The following is a 23,072-nucleotide window of genomic DNA, read 5'->3' on the forward strand; positions in this document are numbered from 1 at the left end:
TGTTGCTGTCGTCCTTCCCCTCCAAAAGAGACCTACTTCCTGTGTGTTTGTCCTTTTTATTGACTTTCTGTTCTGTCTTCTCATTGTAAACCCAACCACATGACCTCCTCGTCACTGCCTGTCTGTACAGACCTCCAGGTCTCTATGGTTGGTATTGAGATTAAAGGCATGTGTCTCCATGCTGGTGGTGTCCTTGAACACACAGAGATCTGCCTGTCATGTGATCAGGATTAAGGGCGTGTGCTGCCACTGCCAGACTTCTGCCACTGCCAGACTTCTGCTAAATGGCTTGTTATTAGCTCTGACCCCCAGGCACTTTTATTTATACAAATAAAATCACATTTCAGCACAAATAAAATATCACCATATTTCCTCCCCAGGTTGCTTTAGGTTTTGGTGTTTATCACAGCAAACAAACCAAACCAAGACAATACCTTAAATCATTAGTATGTGTGGTTGAAATGGACAACGTTACTGTCTACATAAAGCAATGTCTCTGCTTTAAAGGAAGTGATAATAGTTTATTGTGAATGGCCAGCATTGATGCTGGGAACATGAGAACTGGCCACCTTGAACAGCACACTCCACTGTGGTATAGTCACAGGATGAAAGAAAACCAGAAGTCAGTGTGTTTGCCCAGTCTGTCAGTGGTGGCATCAGGCAGGCAGGCTACCACAGGGTGGAGGTTAGAGATCTTCCAGGTTTGGCAATATGTCCTGAGAGTTTCATTTAGTTATGAAGATGTTAGGGGAGATATAGCAGTTGATGATAAATGGCTACTAAAGAGAGTAATGAGCCTAGGATAGCTTTGCATCCTGGTCTGTAATATTCCAACTCCTCCAGGTGAGATAGTCTAGGATGATGTCATGTAATCAGTGCAAACTGCCTAGATCCCACCTGGCAGATAAGAAGAGCTCACAGAATTGCCATCAAAGTCATTGGTGTAGCTGTTCAGGAACCATTTGGTTTCTGTAACCCTTAGAGAAAGGAGGGGCCATGCTTATGCATGCTTATTTTAAAGAGTACTGACATTGATACAAAAGACATAAAGAGACTTACTCAGCCACCTTGTGGGCTGTTTGATGACTGTGGAGGTAGTGTTTGGACAGACAGGAACACTTTGGGTGTTTGTACGCAATGTGTAATGAATGAAAAGACCTGGAGATGGAACGTGTGTCTCTTGGCTCATTGGACAGATGCTCAGCCCTCCGCTCCTCATTGGACAACTGTTCAGTGCTCTGCTCCTCATTGGACAGCCACTTAGCCCTCCTCTCCTTACTGGACAGCTGCTCAGCGCTCCGCTCCTCTTCAATAAGCTCATGTTAAGGAGAGTTTGTGTCTGTCAGCTTTTCTCTTGGGAGGAAGGAAATGATTCTATAAATAAAAAAATATTATTAGTATTTTTAAAAACCCAATTCTCTTGGCCCTGAGGTAAGAAGGTCCAGTAAATAGCTTAGTGTGCTCTTTTTTGAGAGGTCTAACAAGAAATTTTAATTATTTTTCACTTAATGCTTAGGTAACTTCTGAAAGGAGATTGGTTTGGGAATTTGGGAGTTCTTCTGTTTATGGGGTTGGTATTCCAGGGTCATCTGCACCATCTCTGTTCTGTTACTGGGTTGCTGTTTCCTCTCTTGTAACATTACAGCAGCCATTGGCCTCTGCTAGAAGCTAGTCTGTTTGTTATTAATCCTGTCTCTATAATCATATGTTAAAGCCTCACCTCCCAGTGTGAGTATATTTGGTAGGTACCCAATGAGATAAACCAAGTTAACTAATGTCATAAAGGCATGGCGGCTCTTAACCAGTTGACTGCCCTTATAGTACAGGAAGAGATAGATGTGGGGGCTCACACTCAGAGGGGGTCCCATGGAGACACAGTGAGAAGATGAAAGTCTACAAGTCAAAGAAAGAGAGGCCCGTGGAGGAATACACCAGACACCCGAGTCTTGGACTTCCAGCTCTTAGATCTGTGAGAAATAAAAGCCTGTTGTTTCAGCCGGTCTCTTGTGTTTTGTTAAAGCAGTTTAAGTAGACTGCTGGTACCTCATAGCTTTTCATCAGGTTTGGGTCCAAAGCTCTATTCTTTATTAGCTTGAGTCTTGGGATAAGCCATAATCTTCTCATGCTGTGGCATCCTTTTCTGTAGCATGGGGTTTGTGTGTGGGTGTGGTCACTGGCCAGTGACTGGAGCATCACAACTGCAGTTTGTTTAGCTGTGTACTGGGATGCAGTGGAGCTGGGCTGGGTGACTGGTGTTTTTGTAAGTGACACCAATAATAGGGTTGTAAGGCTCTGTTTGATTCCAGACGCGACTGTCCTGTGCTCTTTTTCTCCCAGTGTGAGTATGTGTTGGGCATCATCTCACATAAAGCTGGATGTCTTCAGAAGCAGTCCTCACTGGCTTGCACTCTCACCCCTAGTGGCTTGTCTTGCCCTGGTGCCTGGTATGTAGTAGTGCTCAATCATTTTCATTTTAAAAGTAGCTTTATTGAGATGAGAGTTACATATGTTACAAACCAGCCACCTCACATGCAGGTCAGTGTTTTAAAATACATTTATGTTGCTAATATTTTATATATTTTTTTCTCATTTCTTCTTCCCTCCAACCGTTCTTTCCATTCTTCCTGGAATCGAATCCATAGTCTTGGTCATACTAGTGAATGCACAACTCTAGCTCCCTTTTCAGTCATTTTTTAAATGACTAACTGCATTATTTAGCAGTGCTCATAACATCTATCCACTCAGTCACCCTATGATGAGTGCCTGTCATTAGAAACCAAGAAGCATGTTGGTTCACATGGCATGTCAGCCCTCACAGCACTGTGTGGCCACGCTTGGCCTTCCTTTTCTCATTTGGCTGTTTTCTAGCTACTGAGCAGAGCCTGCTGGTGATTATCCACAGTCTTCTTTGCCCCAGGCTTCACCTCCCACCGCCATGGGAGCCGCTGTCTGCCTTAGTTCTTTTTCTTGTTGCTGTGCCAGAGCACCCGGCAGAAGCAGGTAGGCGTGCACAGGCAGAGCCGTTCATGGCGGTCACCAGTCTGTGTGGACACCCGTGTTTTCAGAAGTTTGTAAAGTTCCGTCTAACGAGTGCTGCTTTCTTCTCCTCGTAGAGTGGTGCTTGTAAACTGTGGCTGGAATGTGTTCAGCAGAATGGCACTAACTTTTTGAGTTCTTGCTGTCATAGCAACTTGAGTATTGTTGTTCTGAGAATGCCTGTGTATGTGGTTTAAAGCAAATGAGCTGGTATGTTATGTCCTGATGATATCATCTTGGGAGTCCTTGTATGAGGGGGAAAGAATATGCAAATACAATATAAAAGATTGGACTGGAGACATGGGTCAGTGGGTGAAGCCGCTTGCCACAATGTAAGTGGTTAAGCAACCTTATCATACTGAATTTAGACTTTCAAGATGAAATCATAGGATATTTTATCTTAAATATGTGTTTATACACACAGACATATATATATGCATAAACTATGTATATATATATATATATTCCTGTGCATAGATATCTATAAAGTCTCAGAAAACAGTATCAAACCTGCTATACCAATATGCTAATGATTTCTTAGACAGATATCATCTCTTTCATATGCCTTCCCTATCCTCCTCACTCTAGGTGCCATTACCTGAGCACATTGCCAGTATGTGCATGCTTTACGATCAGCCATGGTGCACACAGTTCGGCAGGTGTATGCTCTGTGGTTGCATCGCTTGTTGCCGTGTGTGTGTGTGTGTGTGTGTGTGTGTGTGTGTGTGTGTGTGAGGCTTTTTTATTCCCTCAAGCTTGTTCTGTAGTTGTGTCTGCAGTGGAGGCCAGCAGTGACCTCCCTAGAATTTGTACATGTTGGTGCTGGTTTCTGTTCTCTCCATTTCAAGTCAGGTTTGCTGAATCCCAATCTTTGGATCCCATTTTCTTGTATCTTGAAAGTGTGCCGCTGCATTCATTTGAAGTGTTGCTGTCACAGTTGGTTAATCTTATTCTCCTTCCTTAGAGAGCACTTGACCCTGGAATTGTCTTCTCCCTGAGTCCAGGTAATTTCTTCAGAATAGGTCTTGTCGCTGTCACTCATAGTCATACTCCTAGGTGTAGCCTGTGCTCTGTGACAGGCAGTTTCAAATGTCTGTTTTGACAAAGGCAGCATGAAGTGTTGGTGACCGTTCCTATGGTCATTCTCTCCTGGCTTCTGGCTCTGTATGTTGAGTCTTATTATTTGTCTGTCTTTATGTACTTACCACTTTGTCTCAGATTTTTGTTTTAATCACTTTGTTTCCTCTTAATTTTCACCTTTTATGTTTTCATTTCCAAGGTGTTGTCTTAGGTTTCTTATGTTCAGTCCTTAGTGCTGAGTTTTTCTGGTTGTGGTTTGCACTGTTCTTCTGTGGCTTGCATCGCCTGTACCTTGTCTTTGGCTTGTCTTGAAATAGAAGCTTGCAGTTACATGGGTATTTTTGGTATGTTTTTATTACCTGTAGATGATCTTCCCCCCTTCTCTTCTTCCTCCTTCCTTTTCTCTTCCTTCTCTACCTCTTCTCCTTTTAAATCAGTCTTGCTATGTAGCCCAGGGTAGCCTGGGACTAACGGTTGTGCTCCAGCCTGGCCTTGCACCTGCTATTTTCCTGCAGTGGCCCTGAGTGCTGCTGTTATAGGTGTGGGGCCAGAGCGCCCTCCTTTGAGCGTTTCCAGGAACCTGACTCCTTGGTTCTTGGAACCATTGGGTTTTGCCCTCCTCCCTCCCTCAATCCTTTCTCCCCTCCATCCCTAGCACCTCTCTTCACTGTTCAGCCGCAGCTCCATTTCAGTGGTCTTTTCCTCACTGTGGGGCTCCATTGCTATGGAAGAGAGTCTGTGGGCCTGTCTTGACAGGGAACTGTGGCGAGTGGAGGTTACCACCAGCTTGCACTCCACTGTTATTTGGAAAGGAAGAACTTTTGGTTCAGCTGCAACCCTTACCTGCACTGGGCAGCTGATTTGGGGACCCCTCCTCAGGGCTTTTCAGTGGTTACCTATTTGAATCCATCTGCACAGGTGCTGCCCAGGCCTGTGGCTATTAGTTTGCCTTGGCCTAATTAAACTTTGAGGTGTGCCTGGGGGCCCTGCCTCTGATTCCATTGTAAATGCCATCCATGGGCTTTGGTTTTAAGCCTTTTTTTTTTTTCCTAATGTAGGAATTTAGAGAGATTGAAAAATGCTGCTGTCACTGCTGTCTTCTCAGAATCCCTTTCTAAATAGGCATTTTCAATAATACTACTAAATCCTTCCTTAATAATAATCCCACTGGACAAAGCACACTGCCAGGAAGCTGCCAGTGAGGGAAAATGGAAGGCAGACAGGCAGCTTGTAATGGGCCAGTTGATTACCAAGGATTAGAGCTTGTGGTGTTTAGAGGTGACTGCTGTGGAGTGCCCCAGAGCTGCTGCCCATCCAGGGCCTGTAGGTGGCTGCTGGGGCCAAGAGTGGCTTCTTAATATCTGGAGCAGGAGTGAAGTGCAGGAGCCACCACTCATTCCAGCGTGGGCAGCTTCTGCTGGTCACCCTCAGTGGGACAGACAGATGCTATCATGAGTCTTGCATATGGGTTAATTTCCTCATAAAACATGTTAAAAATGCCCACAACTTTTTATCTTGGAGACTTCAAGCTTGTCTTCAGGTTTACCAGCTCTGTGGTGTGAATTTCCCTATAAGCTCATATTGGGAACGCTTTTTCCACAGCAGGAGGTGGGTGATCGGGAGTCTTGGGGCACTTAGGAGGTGGGCCTGGCTGCCATCAGTGGTCACCTGGGTGGTCATTTGAAGGTTATACCCACCACTTGCTCTTAACTTCCTGGCCTACCTTGATGTGAACAGCATCCACCACATGCTCCTGCCACAGTGAACCCGACCAATCATCACCCACCATGACTGACTGAAATTCCCTCAAACTGTGAACCAAACTCGTGAGCCAAAACTAACTGTTCCTCCACGAGTTGTATCTGTCAGGTGGTGGTGTTGCCATGACACCAAGGGCACCAGGGCCTGGATGTTTACATTGTATACATTTAGCCTTATTTTCCGTCTTTTTTCCAACTGAATAAACAGACATGTGTAGTTGCACACATACCACTGTTTGAATGTCTGAAAGTTTTTCCCGACACTGTCCAAATTTGCTTTCTATGGCTGTGATAAACACTATGAGCAAAAGCTACTTAGGGAGGAGAGGGTTTATTTCATCTTACAGCTTAGTTCATCATGAAGGGAAGTCAGGGGGAGCTTAGGGCAGGAACCTGGAGGCAGGAATTGAAGCAGAAGCCATGGAGGGATGCTACTTCCTTGCTCACCCTCCATGACTTACTTAACCTGCTTTTTTATGGCACTCAGGACCACCTGCCTAGGAGTGATACTGCCCACAGTGATCTGGGCACTCTCACATCAACCATGAATTGAGAAAATGCCCCCACTGAGTTGCTTACAGGCCCATCTGTTGGAGGCATTTTCTCATCAAAGTTCCTTCTTCCCAGATGACCCTGACTTGTGTTAACAAGTTGATCCAAAAACTAACCACACCACATTACCATTCTTGCCTCCTAAATCTGCCAGCATTTATCTCCTAAAACAAGGACAGCGTTCTTCATTACTACATTATTGCATGCCCGAGATAATATGCCATAGTTAATAGTCACAATTCCCTAATTGTTCCTAGTGTGTCTTTTATAGTGACTTCCGTTTTTATTCAGGAGCTTGACAAGGTTTATGCACCCCCCTTTGCTGGGCTGCCTTCAGACTTTGTGCCTGAGTTCCTTTGGTGCCTGTGCTTTGCGTTGGGAATAGAGGGTTGGGCAAGCCCACATTCTTGCTTTTAAGGAGGTCATGGCCAGAGGCAGCAGTGTCATGAATGAAGTCATTAAGGAATCAGACTCCACAGGACCCTCTGCAGGCAGCCTTAGTCCAGAGTTTCACTCTTCTAATAGATGCTAGCCCATCTCCTGGGCTGCAGACTCAATGTGCCTGGCTGCCTTCCTGGCGTCCTCTCCATCCGAGTCGCATTTGAAGCCTACGGAGCTAGCCTGCAGTCCAGGAGCACACACCTCTATGTAGGAGCATATAGCATAGTTTTCCAGTAATCTGTCCTCAAGTGTTGGGGTGAAAGGGAACACAGTGGAAAGGGGCTCTAATTGTGTGCTGACTAATATTAGTGACAAACTGCTGAAGGAGTCTGGTTTTCTTTTCTGTGTCACTTCTTGCAGTCATTCGATGTCAGGAGGAAAAGACTTGTGGCTCACTTGGTTAGATCCTTGGGACTGACTTTGTGGCAGTGCAGTGAGTGGCCACGCTGTGGTGGTTTATCCCCAAGCCCTCACAGGACTCTGTTAGCGTGAACATGTTAGCATGGATTCAAGGTTCTGTGGTAACCTAGTTGTAGACCAAGTCCTTGTTTTGTTCCTAAAATTCCAAGCCCAAGGCTGTTTGTGGAGCTTGTTGTACTCTAGAGTTTCTGTACAGTGGGGGTCCCAGGGCTAACAGAAGTGAGAGATGAAGGAGGGTGTCTTTGGATGAACCAGGGGAAGCACTTTTCTTGTCTAAAGGGGCAGCAGCTACTCTGCGCTGACCCAGGGTCATTGTAAGGCTTCTGAGGCAATTCTTGCACCTAATTGGCAACTCCTTGCTCCCTCCGAGGCTTCCATAAGCCTGGGAACCTTCAGTCCACAATTCCAACTGTAATAATCTGCTCTTTTCAGTAGCACTTCTCTGCCTCTGCTTTGTGGCTCCCATTGTTGCATCTTGTTATTATTACCATTTTTAAGTTCTTCCTCCATTCACAGTCCAGTCTGCTGCCTGTGGTCTCAAGAGGCTGAGATTTGATGAGACTATTGTGATTTGTTCCAAATCCAAATTGAGTTTCAGCTTGTTATTCAGATATTGTGTCTCAGCCTGCCCACACTGCATGAGTACCAACTCCAACCGCAGCCTGCATCCCCAGCCTGCCCACACTGCATGAGTACCAACGCCAACCGCAGCCTGCATCCCCAGCCTGCCCACACTGCATGAGTACCAACGCCAGCCGCAGCCTGCATCCCCAGCCTGCCCACACTGCATGAGTACCAACACCAACCACAGCCTGCATCCCCAGCCTGCCGGCCCTTTCCCCCTTTCTCAAGTGTAGGTTGAAAGAGAAGAGTGATCCGACCTCCCAGTTGCCACCTAGTGGTTTCCAGGTTCTGTCAGAATGGTTGGCCTATATTGTCATAGAAGGAGCTGTAGCTTAGCTCCTTAGTATTCCCTGATGCCACCTAAGGTTTGTTACGCTGTGCTTATATTTGCCAAGCAAACATTCTTTTTAGTATGTTATGAGACATTACATTCGTTGCCAGCTTCTTCTGTTTAAGCCATCATTGTAGATCCCCTTTTGAGGAGCATGATGAGTGGTGGGGGGAGTGGTGGTGTTTCTTTCCCAAAGGGATTTGTGTCTGTCAGCACTTCAGTGTGCATGTGTGCGGAAGTTAGAGGCTCATATCAGGTGTCTTTCTTGGTTGTTCTCCAGCCTATTTTTTGAAGCAGAGTCTCTCATTGAGCCAGGGACTCACTGATTTGGGTAGACTGGCTGGATGACATACTCCTGGGGTCGTCCTGTCTCTGCCTTCCCATCACTGGGGTTACAGGTGCTTGCCACTACATCCAGCTTTTTCTGTGGATTCTGGGGACTGAAGCAGGTCCTTTGTTTGTGTGCAAGCACCTTAAAAATGGAACCATCTGCTGAGTCAAGGGATAGACTTATAAAATAATCATAAAGATAGTAAAATAACTCCCATATTTCTTTAGTTGGGTCACTAGTTGTTAATAGTGTTTTGTAATAATTGGGACACATTTATCTGCCTACATATCTGTGTGTCTTATTTACACACATAAACTTTTTTTAGTGCATGTAGTTAAAAGAAAGTATCATGATGTTTTGTCTTTGAACACTCTTTAGACGTGATGTTTTCTTTCATGACTGAAGTGTGACAGGAAATGAGCTCCAGTGCAGTATTATTACGAATGCAGTATGGCTATAACATGCAGGAAGTGAGTGCCAGTGTGGTGTTATTATGAATGAAGTATGGCTATAACATACAGGAAGCGAGTACTGATGTGGTATTATTATGGATATGGATACAACATACAGGAAGTGAGCACTGGTGTGGTATTATTATGACTATGGATATAACAGACAGGAAGTGAGCACCGGCTCAGTATTACTATGAATGCAAGTGATATGCTGAGGCTTATTTACATAGATAGCTACGGGATACAGAAGTAAGACCAGCATTCACATGGTTTGCCTGATGTGAGAAGTCAGCTGCCAGGTTGACTAAGTGACTTCTGGGGATTAGGAGTGAGTGAGATGAAGTGTGGTCCCAGCTCTTGAGTTGGGAAAGCCTGTGGTTTTCCTGTTGTGCTTAGGATATTCTGAGGTGTGTCATCTGCCATTAATTACCTTTGTGAATTACTGGAGCTATTTGGTCTATTTCCTTGGCTGGGATCTGAAATGTAGGACCCAGCATGAGTAGAATTTACTGGTGGCTAATACAGTGAGATGGGCTTATAGAAGGAATAGGAAGACTCGAGAAAAGGAGAGGGCATTAAAAACCAAACAAGCTTTCTTAAGCTCTCCCTCAGGGTCCCCAAACTGAATGTTCCACTCTCAAGCCACAGAGCAGTGGGGGAAGTTTGACTCCCCTGGCAGCCCTTGAATGTTGTCTTATTTGAGGGAACTGGAGAGAAAAGAAAATGCCCCAAGACTTCTTATGTCTGTACAGACCCCACTGTGTTTAGGGCAGCAGTTGAGGAACACTGCCCCTGCTGGGTGTCTGTCACCATCATGGTATGGCAGGAGGGCACCATGCTGTGAGTGGATGGCAGAGTGTGGCCAAGAAGTGTCCTGGAGGTTTATTAAAGTGCAGACTCTGTCTGTACAGACCCCACTGTGTTTAGGGCAGCAGTTGAGGAACACTGCCCCTGCTGGGTGTCTGTCACCATCATGGTATGGCAGGAGGGCACCATGCTGTGAGTGGATGGCAGAGTGTGGCCAAGAAGTGTCCTGGAGCTTTATTAAAGTGCAGACTCCAGGCCCTGCTCCAGGCAATGTGATTCCCAAGAGGGATCTGGGAATTAGCTTTCTACTTCTAACCTCTGCCCCTTCACAGGCTAACAAGTGCTTCCCATGAGCAAAGCATTCTCCTTTGGCGCTGCAGTACAGCGGTGACGGTCAGCAAGTCCACACTTACACTTGGCTGCACATTAGCCTCGCACCGTGCCAAGCCCTCACCATTTGTCCGAGATGTTTCCTGTCTTGCAGAATGACGGACACCAGAATGATGGACCCATTGCCGTTGTATGCAATTGTCATAGCTCCTTAACCTTCACTCTTATGACCTTGACATTTTTAAAGATGACATCCATTTACTTTGCAGAATGTCCTGCTCTTTTTATGAGTTGTCTCCTTATGATTAGATTGAGTTTGTGCATCTTTGGTGGGATTATTGTGTAGGTGAGACAGGTCCTCTGTGCGTCCCTGTGGGTGGTATTGGACTTAATTCCTTCTGTCTCCAAAGAGGTTAACGTCCACACTCAGCTCAAGTGCTCTGCTGAAGCTACTCTTTGCCCCTTTGCAAACAGGATTTTGTGAAGAAGATTTTGGAGCTATGAATATTCTATTATAATTAACCTTTTTATTTGTTAATTTCTGTATTAACCATTTCTGTTTTATTCACTAGCTCATAATTCATTTCTGTCACTATTTCAGTGGTCAGATTGTCCCAGCTTTGCCCAGTGAGGATGCTCTTTGGGGATGGTCTCATGAGTTCATAGCAATTGCTTGAATTTTGACCTTCCCACTTTTCCTTTACATATTTGTTATTCCTTTCTTCAGTAGCGAGAGCCTGGCTCCCACTTTCTGATAAATTTGGTTATCCTTTTAATTAAATTTTTTGTTTGTGTGTTTTTTGTATTTTGAGACAGGTTTTCTCTGTGTAGCCATGACTGAACTGGAACTTACTTTGTAGACTAGGCTGGCCTCAAACTTGCAGAAATTTACCTGCTTCTGCTTCCCAAGTGCTGGGATTAAAGGTGTGTGCCACTACTACCTAGCTACATTTGATTATTTGATCAGTTCTCATTTAAGTAATTCACCTCTACTGGCCTCAGAACTGAACTGTTCAGGAACGGAAGACCCCGCCCCAACCCCACCCCTCACAGGAGTTGGAAGGGTTGAGTTGCTGAGATCCAAACATCTTAGGTCCATTCTTGGTTGCCCTTGGCTACTTATCACCTGTGCTGAGCATCTTTCCTCAGGTGCTGCTAGGAGGTTCATAGATGTTTGCCAAGGTGTTGAATCAGACAAAATCAAGTCAACCATAATAATGGCACAGGTGTCAGAAGGCATGTCATGGGGAGGGGCTGTGATAAGCTAAACTCTACAGCAGTGGAAGGGCTGAGTTAGAGGGTTGGCTGAGCATCCCTGGGTACCCTGACAGCTGCTAGGCAGGAAATGTGAGGGTCCAACCTGGAGAGTAAGGACATGTATGGAGGAATGGTGTAGTAGCTTCATATGCTCCCACCCTGACCTTCTCACTGCTGTCTTAGAAGTGTTCATTGTAGTAGAAAGGTGGTGTGGAAGACTGGTTCCCTCTAACTCTGGAGTCACACTGCAAGGTTTGAATCCTGGCTCTTTACATTTCCTACGGAACTTACTTCTCTTTGGGCACCTAAGTCTGTAATATTGACAAAGCCTCCACAGCCTTTCTCCTGCTGCAGCCCTTGCTTATTGTAGGAACTGGATTGTTATAGACAGGATTACACAGAGATGTGACTGCAGCAGTGTTCTGTAGAGAACTCCAAATGTGTTATACTCAGAGTAACAATAGCTCCAGGGCTAGAGAGCCTTCACAAGATGGGAGGGGAGGGAGAGACTAACAGACATGCAGGTAGCTTTGGTAGTATTTACAGTGATCTTGAGGTTTTAGAAGTTGCTTTCAGCACCATTGGACTAGGTGCCTTTTGTTCCTGCAGTTTATTCCAAAGATGGAAGGAGAAAGACCACCAACTCAAACCGTTGTGGCCAAATTAATTAAAGCAGGCTTTTTTATTCATGTACATAGGCTGCCTCTTCCTAAGGTGGGGTTCCAGAGGTCAGCATTGGAAGTGAGGAAGACAAGGCTTTTATAGCTTGGGTAGGGGTTTCTAAGTGGGAGATTTGGTGGGCAAAATAGGCTGGGTTACAGGAGTAGAATGTAACAAGGTGGTCATAACAAGCTTTTGAAACAAAGTCAGGTTGCAAGATGGTCATTACAACTTTTTGAAACAAAGACATGATTGGTGGTCATAAGGTAGTCATAACAACAGGTGGCCGTAACAGCAGGTGATCATAATAATCTTTTGAAACAAAGGCATTGTTGCTGTTTCCTGGAACAGGCAGTACAGAACCATTTGTAGTTAAGGTTACAGGTGGGGCATAGCTCAATCCTTGAGAAACAGATGTAATTATAAACAGGAATGAGCCTAGTTTGTCTTTCCTATAAGATGGAGGCAGGCTGGTTCATCACTGCCTGCTTCAGGTTTTCCTCATGGCTTCACACACCATGTTCTACTTGTTGGGTGTAGTTAGATGTAGTGTTTACTTAGTATCAGTGGCTAGGAGAGCTGAGGTACCTGAAGCCCAGCTTTTGTCTGGCCCAGGAGAACAGATTTTTGTAGGTGTGTCTTATTGTGGTGTTTTGATGCCTGTGAATTACCAAATGCACTTAACAGGTTCGTTGGTTTTGTTTTGAGTAATTATCCTTTGAATGGTGCGTCTGGGGTTGCTGGTTGTTTATTCTGACATCCAGCAGGCATAATGGCTTTGACTTGCACACATTAATTATTGTAGTCACTGGAAGCTGTAGGAGAGGCACTTGCTGCCACCTACTCCATGATTTACATCTTCCCTGAGCTTTCAAAGGAAACTACAGGGTGGCCAGCAGGTGGATCAGGGCTGGCAGCAGGCAGCAAGATGGTCTGGACTCCTGTAGATGAAATGCAGTGGACTTCTCTCCCCCTCTGTGGCTGCTTCCTAGTCCTTCCAGTCCTGACCACCATCATTTCTTGGCTGGATGACCGAAGTGGTTGCCCTCTAGAAGGTCAGCTGGCCTCTGCTGTGTTCACATCCACTCTGTATTTCTCACATGGCCTCTATGTCCCCCCTCAGCCATTCCTTGGCTGTTTCCATTTCTTGCTCTGACTCGGGCCTTCATGACTCATGCCTGGCTCCAGTCTCTCCAGCTTCCTGGGGCTTTCCCAGCCCTTCCCTCCGGTCGAGCCTTGGGTCTGGCAGCCTGCCTGGAACACTGTTAGAAACGCAGGCTTCCAGACTCTGCTGCACCGCTCTGAATCACATTTGCATTTTAACAGGCCTGCAGGTAGCTTATGTGCAACCAATCCTCCATCCTGATTCAACCTCCTTCAAGTCTGTCAACTTCCAGAGAAGCCTTGTAGACTCCTCTATAAAACATTCCACCACCCTGTATCCTCCTGGACCACCCTGTATCCTCCTTTCCATCCCCTTCTCATCTTAGAGGTGTGGTCTGGAACTCTGCTACCTATTTGCTAACCTGTAAGGCCATAGCTCCTTTGTGGAGGTCACCTCTGTGAGGATGGGGACCCGTGCTGTTTTGTACCCCTTCACTCCTATGTCTGAACGATGCTCAGCACTGGTGTGGAGTCCAGAGAAGTGGTTGTTGGGAGAATTGTGCAGGCTGCACCAATCCTCAGAGCTCCTTGATGTTCTTCTGTTATTTAGGGAATTAAAGTGAGGTGCAGAGAGGGCATTGCCTGTGCTCAGTTAGCTGGATGTGAGCAGGGCTTTGACCTTCACCTTGACAAAGGGTGGCGGGTCAGAGAGGAAGTTAATCACCCTGGGCAAGATATTTGACCTCTGAAATTCTTTTTATTATTATTATTATCATTATTATTTTAGGTTTTTTTTTTTTTTGAGACAGGGTTTCTCTGTGTAGCTTTGCGCCTTTCCTGGATCTCGCTCTGTAGACCAGGCTGGCCTCAAACTCACAGAGATCCGCCTGCCTCTGCCTTCCAGTGCTGGGATTAAAGGTGTGTGCCACCACCACCCAGCGACCTCTGAAATTCTTACCTCTGTTTCCTATGTTCTGTTTCTAGGCTCAACATTGGGAGTAAAAATGCCTCATGGGACTGCCATGAGGATTAAGTGAATTAGTGTACATAAAGTTGCGTGAATCAGTTTAAATTTAGTTAATTAGGCTGGCACTGTAGCTTAGTGCTTATTGGTAACATGCTTGCCTAGCATCTGAGGTCCTAGATTCAATCTAGGTACTGCCATTCCTGATTCCTCATAGTTTCAGAGGGTCAGAGGCCTGGGCGTGGCTTAGCTGGTCCCTCTGGCCCAGGGTCTGGTGAGGTTAGCTGTGGTGTTGGGTGGAGCTCTAGTCACTTAAGGTTTGATGGGGCTACAAGGTTCCTGGCAGACTCACTCATGAAGCTGCTGGGTGGCCTCTTCCTCTGCTGTGTGGCTTTCCACAGGCTGGCTGGGAATAAGAGATGGGAGCCTTCCAGAGAAAGAGACTATGGCAGCATCTTGTAAGTGATCCCAGAAGTGACACATAGCACTTCTTCCTCTAGAGGAGTGAAGAAGTCCAGTCGACCCCTAGGAAGCAAATACTCCAGTTGTTAAAATGTCACTTGACATCCAGTGAGCATCATGTGAGAACTGGGGAAAGCTGTTGTCCCTCATCACTGAGGGCCTGAGAGCTGGTGAGAGTAGGAGCTGAGATTTGAACCCCAGGATGGCTTGCATCAATGCACTTCAGCTCCACTGACAGCCGTGTCAAGTATTAATACAGTGTAACCATAATGTGAGTTTATGTAGTAAGTAGAATGATGCATTCTAAATGGCTTCTCTGACTGCAAGTTAAGGCCTTCCTTATGGCCGACACATCCACAAACACACAAGTAAACAATGAAATGTTATAAATTTTTTTCTAAATCATTCAGTTTTTTTTTATTTTTGTAAATTAGTTGTCCAAACTTTGGGAATTATTTTCTTGGGCTAGTGACATGTGAAGTTTAAAAAAAAAAAAGGAAGAAGAAAACGCACCTTTTAGATGGGGGATATATATTAGTCAGCTTTCCGTTACTGTAACAAAACCCTGAGACAGTCAACTGAAGAAGAGAAAAGGGTTGTTTGGGCTCACAGTCCTGTTAGGCTTCAGTCTGTGGTTTATTGGCTGCTTTTGAATGTGTAGTGAGGAAACATTCCCTGACGGGGAGCAAAGTTGGTCACCATAGAGCCAGGAGAAAAAGAGGAAGAGGAAGGGGCCGGCAGGTCCCACTGTCTCCTTCAAGGGCACTCAGCTAGTGGTGAAGACCTTCTGCCAGGTCAGTGGTTCTCAACCTGTGGATCTCAACCCTTTAGGGGGTTGAATGAACTTTTTACAGGGGTCACGTATCAGATATTTACATTATAATTCATAACAGCAATAAAATTACAGCTATGAAGTAGTAATGAAAATAATGTTATGGCTGGGGGTCATCACAGCATGAGAAACGGTATGAAAGGGTTGCAGCCTTAGGAAGGCTGAGCACCACTGTCCTAGATGTTAATTTCTACTATCTCTCAATAGAGCCAGGCCCGGGGAGGACATCAGTGACCTCAACTATTGCAGAGAACAAGAACTCCTTTGAGTGCCACTATCCCTGAGTCCCAAGCACCTACCTGGCTTCTTTTACTGGCACAGCTTATTTGTCTGCTGTGGTCACTGAAGTCTCTGTCCCCTCTTCAGAGACATACTATGAGCTGAGTGTGTGGTTCCAGTACTCAGGATGCTAAGGCTCAGGGCTCACCTCATGTTCAAGGCCAGTTATAATAATGCAGATGGCCTAATCATACACTGTGTTCATCGTAGGTATCTGGTTGTGATGGCATCCGCCCTGTGGCTATGTAAGGTGTACCTACCTGGGAAAATTGGGCCAGGGCTGTGCAGGACCTCTTGCTATCTTATAACTTTCTGCAAATCTTTAACTATTTCAAAATAAAAATTTAAAACAATAACTGGGTTGGTTGTTCTTAGGAGTCAGTAGCCAGTGCCCCCTGGCCAGCACACTAGGCCTTTATCTTTCCAAGAAAGTATGAGTACATTCTTGCTTAAGATTTTCCACATCCTAGAGATGTGAAAGTGTTAATTTCCCACCAGGGCAAAGCCAGCTGGGAAAAACTGGCAGCTGCCAAAGATGTCCATCCAGTGAGCTGGTATGTTCCCCATGGCAATTCCTAAGCATGTGGAGCTTCCTGCATTTGACTCTGAAGCATGATCCTAGTTAGTCTTATCAATAAAAACCAGGAGTCAGATATCGGGATAATAACCTGAAAGATCAGAGAAGCAAAGGAGCAGCCACCAGCGACTTCCTACTGGATCATCTCTGGATCCTCTGACGGAATAGGGCGAGATCCTGTCTCCACCCACCTTATATTCCTGTCTCCACCTCCCAGTTGTGCTGGGATTAAAGATGTGACGCCACCTTTGCCAGGCCGCTATGGTTAACCAGTGGCTAGCTCTGCCCTCTGATCTCCAGGCAAGCTTTGTCAGAAAACAAACAACAGATCACACAGCATTTCTTCCTTCTTGTCTAAATACAGTAAGTACAATAACTATAGGCAAGAATTATGTTAATAATGTCTAGTCCATTTGCATTTGACAAATTCAGAGAAAATACTCCATTATCCTCTCTTGGTGAGTCCAAAGTATGGTACTTAATTCACTTTCTATTCTAACTTGCATTACCACATTTCTGTATCCCCCTTTACTTTTTATAATGAGATCCCTGAATCTAATCTCCTTTGTTCAGCTTTTTTCTTGACCATTACCAACTTGTACCTAACCCCCCTTACATGATGATAAATATCTATGACCCATCTTTTGGGAATGTGACTGGATCATCTCAGCCAGCAGCCTTGAAGCTGTTCTGGATGTAGAACTCAGAGGAACTGCAACAGAGGCACTCTGAAACATTGGATCATCTGGGCCATCCACTCCCATCAGAGATTCTTCAGGGGGTCTTCCCTAGTCAAACCTCTCATTTCCTGTGGAAATAAAAGCGAACCTCTTTCCCAAAGTAACATATCTTTTGACTTAAATTTTAAAGTCAAGATATTTTTTAAATATGTGGGTTGGTTTAATTTAATAGCTTTCACAAACAAATGTCTCTCAGCAGTTATCATTTGCCCATTAACAGTCAAAAAATCTAAAGACAATACAAAAAAATATAGAATCCAGACTCTGCATTTTCCATCTTTATGTGGCTTATCGTATTTTTTATTACTCTATTTTTAAAGGGACTTTCTCTATCCCAAGCCTATGTATATTTTTAAACACACTGTAACCCACTTAGAGGTTGTTTTTTTTCTTTTTTCTTTTTGTCTGAATCTGTCTTTACTGCATATCTCTCTTGTTTGCTGACCACATGAGTCTTTAAACTGTTAAGTGGCGTGAATAAGACCTCCATCTCTGCCCTGGCAACTGGCTCTGCCCTGCTTGGTTCCCCAGGAGCCCAGCTTCATGGCAGAGGCATTGGTGAGAGCCATGTTCACCTCCCCAGCTCTGGGGAGCTTCTGGGTCCATGCTGCCATTGAGTAGCATGTCTCCCACTGTTCATAAAGCCCATTGAAAGAGCTGTGTGGTTTTTGCTGCTGGCACTGAGTCAGGAAGCTGTCTCTTAAAGGAGGGAGCCTCTGCTTGCCTCTAACAAACATAGTCTACCCAAGAAAAAGCAGTTACCAAGAAGCTGAATTTTGACTCCATTTTTGTGTGTTTAGAATCCTTTTTAAAGCCTTTTCAGGCTTTATGTGGAAATTCTTGCTCCATGTTGGGTGCCATATGGAGCGTGATCGTAATTAGTCTTATCAATAAAAACCAGGAGTTAGATATCGGGATAATAACCTGAAAGATCAGAGAAGCAAAAGAGCAGCCACCAGTGACTTCCTACTGGATCATCTCTGGATCCTCTGATGGAATAGGGCGAGATCCTCTCTCCACCTGCCTCATATTCCTGTCTCCACCTTCCAGTTGTGTTGAAATTAGATGAGCCTTTCAAGTGCTGGGATCAAAGGCAGGAGCCTCCCAAGTGCAGAGATTAAAGTTGTGAGCCACCACTGCCTGGCCTCTATGGTTAACTAGTGGCTGGCTCTGCCCTCTGCCCTCCAGGCAAGCTTTATTTGTCAGACACAAACAAAGTATCACACAACATGACCCTGATGTTCTCTCTCCCCAGACTGATCGAAAAGAACAATGAAAAGGAAGTGCTGTCTTTATAGACTGCATTGTAGTGTGGGGCACTGGAAACAGATATAGGCAGTCCCAGGTTTTACAGCTAAATTAGTGTGAAGCATTACACTAAGGAATCTATTTCTATCTGTCAATAGACTGAATTAGTGCTTGCTGTGGTGCAGTTAAAGAGAATAGATTGCTTGCAGAAAGTGTGCATGCCTTGTAGTGGTTAGCCGCGAATGCTGTAGGCATGACAGTGCACACCAGGTTTGCTGTTGATTCCTGGAGTGGGTAGAGCTGGAGAAGATGGCAAGGAACATGGTTTATTTCCAGCCAAAAGTGTTAAGGGGACATGACAGGTTATTTCTTCCATAAAACATGCCCTAAGTATGGCAGGAGAGAGGAGAATCTTAATTGGCTTTATTTCAAGGTGTTGGGTTTTCAGCTAATTTCCCCCTCTTAAATGTGTTCTAATTGTTGGAATATTTTGCAATGAGTCTTTATTTGTGCAGTCATAGAAGAAATCTGGTTTTGAGCTCTTTTTATTGTGAAGACAGAACATTTCAGTGTGTTTAACGACACACAGAAGACCTGGGGTGGGAAGTGAGAGGCAGAAATAGAATGTGGACAAGGAGCCTCCTGTGGTTTAGCTGGTGAGAGATTAAATCTCAGTCTCTAGAAGGACTCAGGAAAATCTGTCTTGGAGACAGAGAGCTCTGGGTTTTACTGGTGACCGTGACCATGTGATCTTGTTCAGAGACATTATCTGTCTAACTCCTCTCTTACTGAACTGGGAGAATACGTCAGGTCCATTGTGAGTTTTACACAGATGATGGACTGATGAATGTAGATGTGATTCAGTGAGCTTATATGAGTCCAAGCTATGTGGTGGATATAATGGATGGATGCATTCATGTGTGATTTGGTGAGCCGACACGTTCAAGGTCTAAGCTATGTGGTTGATAGTGATGAAATGTCTGTTTCCTTTCCTGAAACCTCATGTCACATGATCAGCCAGTATACCTGGTGAATGGATTTGGGAGGTGGGTGTGGTTGTAGCCAAGTGTGCGTCTTCCATTGTATGATGTATGATCTTAGGTGGGTTTGGGATGTGGGGTTGGGGATGGATTTGGTCACTGGTTCCCTCCTGGTGTCTCAGTTTCCCCATCTACAAAGTGGGAGTTGTGCTCCTTCCTGTGATGGTGTATAAACACTTAGTTTGAGGCAAGTCATGTAATACACAGTAGCTGGTCCAGGTAAACTGTGTTTAGTGTGTGCCTCTGTCATTGGAGAAAATATTGTCAAGTGCCTGACCCAGAACGGCACTGGCAGGTTGGTGGGTTCGCATAGCACATGTTTGCATTCCAAGTCTGTAGGCACAGGAACCAGTTGGCATTCCACAGCATTCCAGAAGGAAAGTTCCAGAAGTGTGTCCTTAGTTACAGTCGTTTTCAGTGCTGATCTGTGATACAGGATAACACATTAGCATTTATAAGATACAAATTATGTGCCTTTTCTCACAGATTCCCTCCCCTGCTTAGGGTGGAAATTGTTAGTTTTTAAATTTGTTTTTTTTTTTTTAAACATTCTTGTACCTGCAGAGAAAACGAGGTGCTCAAAGTCCAGCTGAAGAAATATGTAGGAGCTGTCCAGATGCTGAAAAGAGAAGGTCAAACAGCAGAAGGTGAGGTGGACACAAGCCCATGGGGGAGGGACCGGCTGTCCCCTGGCAGGCTCTGGGAGTGGATGGACACATGCTCCAGGAGCAGAGAACTGGTGCTGGTGGGGTTCCAGACAATCGAGGTGGACAGAAAACTCTGCTGTATATTTTTGCTGAATGAAAACTAAGCCTCACTAGACTTAGCAAAGGTTGTATGATTTGGGCATTAGGGACTTTAGGTCTAGAATATTACGAGTCCTGTGCAGTGGTTGGTTCACATGAGGGGTGTAAGCAGCAGAGAGCAGGCATGGTGAAGAATCAGACTTCCCTGGACTTAGAGTCGCCAGGCTCGATCCCAGCTCTCTTGTAGTTTCTTATCTCTCTGTACCTCAGTTTTCTCATGTGTAAAATGGGATTTAGCACAGGATAGGTGCTGGGTAGTGTAAGCGATACAGCTTGGGTGGAAAGACATACTGGCAGTCAGGAGTCAGGGAATACCACTAAGACACTGCACAGCAAACCTCACACAGGAGATTTATTGGGAGGGAAAAAACCAGGAGGGTGGCTGCCTCTGCTTGGGTGAGAAACAGCAGAGAACTGAGCAGAAGACAGGGTTTATGTAGGGTTTCTTGTGTGTTGGGGGGAACTTTCCAGGGTGACCTAGGATTGTAGGGATTATGTGGCCTGATCTTGGGGCAAGTTCAGGGGGCCTGGCCACTTGCTTGCCTTGAGAGTTTACAAAGTTCACAAAGGGAGTATCTGCCCATGGCAGGGACGGGCTTCCTTGCTGCTTGAGTTGGCATGAATAGCCAACAGGTAATGTTTGGCTGTTGGTATTATTTAATATTTTAGTTTTGACAGTTTTATGCATATGTGCAATGTGTTGGGATCATATTCACCCTCCATCCCCTCTCTTACCCCCTCACTCCTGAAAACCGGTCTTCCCAGCTAGTACCCTCCTGTGTTTATGGACCCCCATAGCATATTTATATGGAGGCCAGGGGCCAACCTCTGTGGTGTTCCTCAGGAGCTGTCCACTTTATTATTAGAGGCATGGTATCTCACTGAACCTGGAACTCACCAATTGGCTAGACTGGACAGCTAGTGGGCTCCGGCATTTGTTTCCCCCTCCCCAGCATTGGGGTTATAAGCATATATCATGGTGTCAGGTTTTTGACACAGATGCTGGGGATTGAATGCAGGTCCTCATACATGCATGGTAAGCACTTTACCAACTGCACCATCTCCCCAGCTTGCTTTTGATTTGGAAAGCACAGCACTATGAGATGCATTTCTGAGTCAGGATGTTTGGAGCCCTTCTCCCCAAGTGCACAAGCAGAGTTCGTAGTGTACAGATTGCAGCTGAAGTTCCATTTCTCCACATGCAGCTTGAGTGCTCTGAAGCAAAACTGGATGTAAGGCTTTTCAGCATGCGCTTGTGATCACCCTTGCTGAATTGCAGTGAGATGACCAGCACAGTCTACTGCCAAGTAGCAGCAGCACCTTTCCGTGTTCTACTGTGTGGTGTTTTAAGACACACCACGTACCTGGGCATCCTCTCACACTGCAGGGCTGAGCTCAGTATTGGGCACACATCAGCTGCCCTGTTGTTGCCTATGGAGTCCTGTGATTCTCTGCTTTTAGTCACAATTATCAAGGAGCACCAGCGGTGTGCCAGCACCATGAAAACAGCCTTGCACTGTAGCCTAGGCCTGTAACCCCAACACTCAAAGCTCGGGCCAAAGGTTTGTTAGTTCAAAGCTAGCCTGAGTTGCATAGCAAGACTCCATTCCCAGTCCTCAGCCTTTCCCCCTGATTTTTGGCACTACAAATTACATATATGTAGGTACGTACTGAATACTCAGGTGGTACTCCATAAGCGTGTGTGTTGATGTGTGTTAGATGAATTGCTAAATGATCTTATTAATAAAAAACCTGGAGCTAGATATTGGGGTAAAAACTGAGAGATCAAAGAAGCAGAAAGAAGCCAACCATTTCTTACTGCTAGGAAATTCTCAGCCCAAAGAATCCTCAGCCCTGTATACTCACACCTATATAACTTTCTGTGCCCTACCATCTCACTTTCTCTCTCCACCCAGCTAATCACTTCCTCTTTCTGCCCAGCTCTATCACTTCCTGTCTTTCTGTACAGACCTCCAGACCTCTAGGGTTAACTAGTGCTGGGATTAAAGGCATGTGCCACCATGCCTGGCTCTGTTCCCAGTGTGGCCTTGAACTCTCAGAGATCCAGACAGATATCTGCCTTCCTGATAGGATTAAAGGCATGTGCTACCACTGCCTGACCTCTTTGTTTAATATAGTGACTGGCTTTTTCCTCTGATTCCCAGATAAGCTTTATTGGGGTGCACAAATAAAATATCACCACAGATGTGTCTGTTTTAAAAGGTAGTTGTAAAAGGCAGTGCTTTCCAAAGTTGCACGGTGGCTTTCTTCCCAAGCTCTTATCTTCCTCCTCAAACTTTGGTGGTCTCCACTTCTGCACTGCCTGGGCCCTGGTGCCTGCAGGCTTCTAGGAGTTGGAGTCCCTACACTGACACACCAGTGCCTAAGTTTCCTGAGTTATAGGGGAACTGAGAATATATTTTCATAGCATAAAAACTTTTTGGTTCAAGTATAAAGTATCTTTTTATCTTTAGCAAAACTGAATTAGACAGCTGTGAGCTCATCAGAGGGAAGAGACTGGAAATCTTTTTAAGCCCTAAGTACTTTTGTAGTGGACAGCACTCCTGATTGCTGTCTTGGGACCTTCACCTTTATCCTTATATTCTTGTTATGGAAAAATGCCTCCAGGGTTAAAAAATAAACAGCATAAAATTAACTTTTAAAATACAATGTCAACAACCTTTAAATGTGCAGGTACAAAATCAAATTTCCACTTTTTTGTTGCAATGAGGAGGAAATGTGGAGTAGAATTTGGGGTGGCCTCCTCACCTGATGGCTTTAGCTGCTGTTATGGTTGAGAGCGAGGGTGGGCTGCTCTCTACTGAGCACTGCATTTCCCAGCCAGGTTGGAGGTTTGGGAAAGCTTATCTCCCCTTTGCTTTTGGCTCTTGCTCTGGATGTCACCTTGGTATTCTCCCTGCAGTATTACAGCTGTGGCA

At 45.2% G+C, this 23,072-nt stretch overlaps 1 protein-coding gene across 6 annotated transcripts in view; it reads left to right on the forward strand.

Moving 5' to 3' along the window:
- The window catches only part of Snx29 (sorting nexin 29), a 473,090-nt gene that overhangs the window by 178,430 nt on the left and 271,588 nt on the right, over positions 1 to 23,072 (forward strand). For all 6 annotated transcript variants that reach the window (XM_052759505.1, XM_052759508.1, XM_052759511.1 and 3 more), the window contains one exon: positions 19,892 to 19,974. In XM_052759505.1, the coding sequence (XP_052615465.1) occupies positions 19,892 to 19,974 (83 nt within the window). The remainder of the gene's footprint in view (positions 1 to 19,891; positions 19,975 to 23,072) is intronic.

The sequence above is a fragment of the Peromyscus californicus genome, unplaced genomic scaffold (assembly GCF_007827085.1).
Source record: "Peromyscus californicus insignis strain IS unplaced genomic scaffold, ASM782708v3 Scaffold_3__1_contigs__length_106647218, whole genome shotgun sequence".
NCBI classification, from domain to species: domain Eukaryota; kingdom Metazoa; phylum Chordata; class Mammalia; order Rodentia; family Cricetidae; genus Peromyscus; species Peromyscus californicus.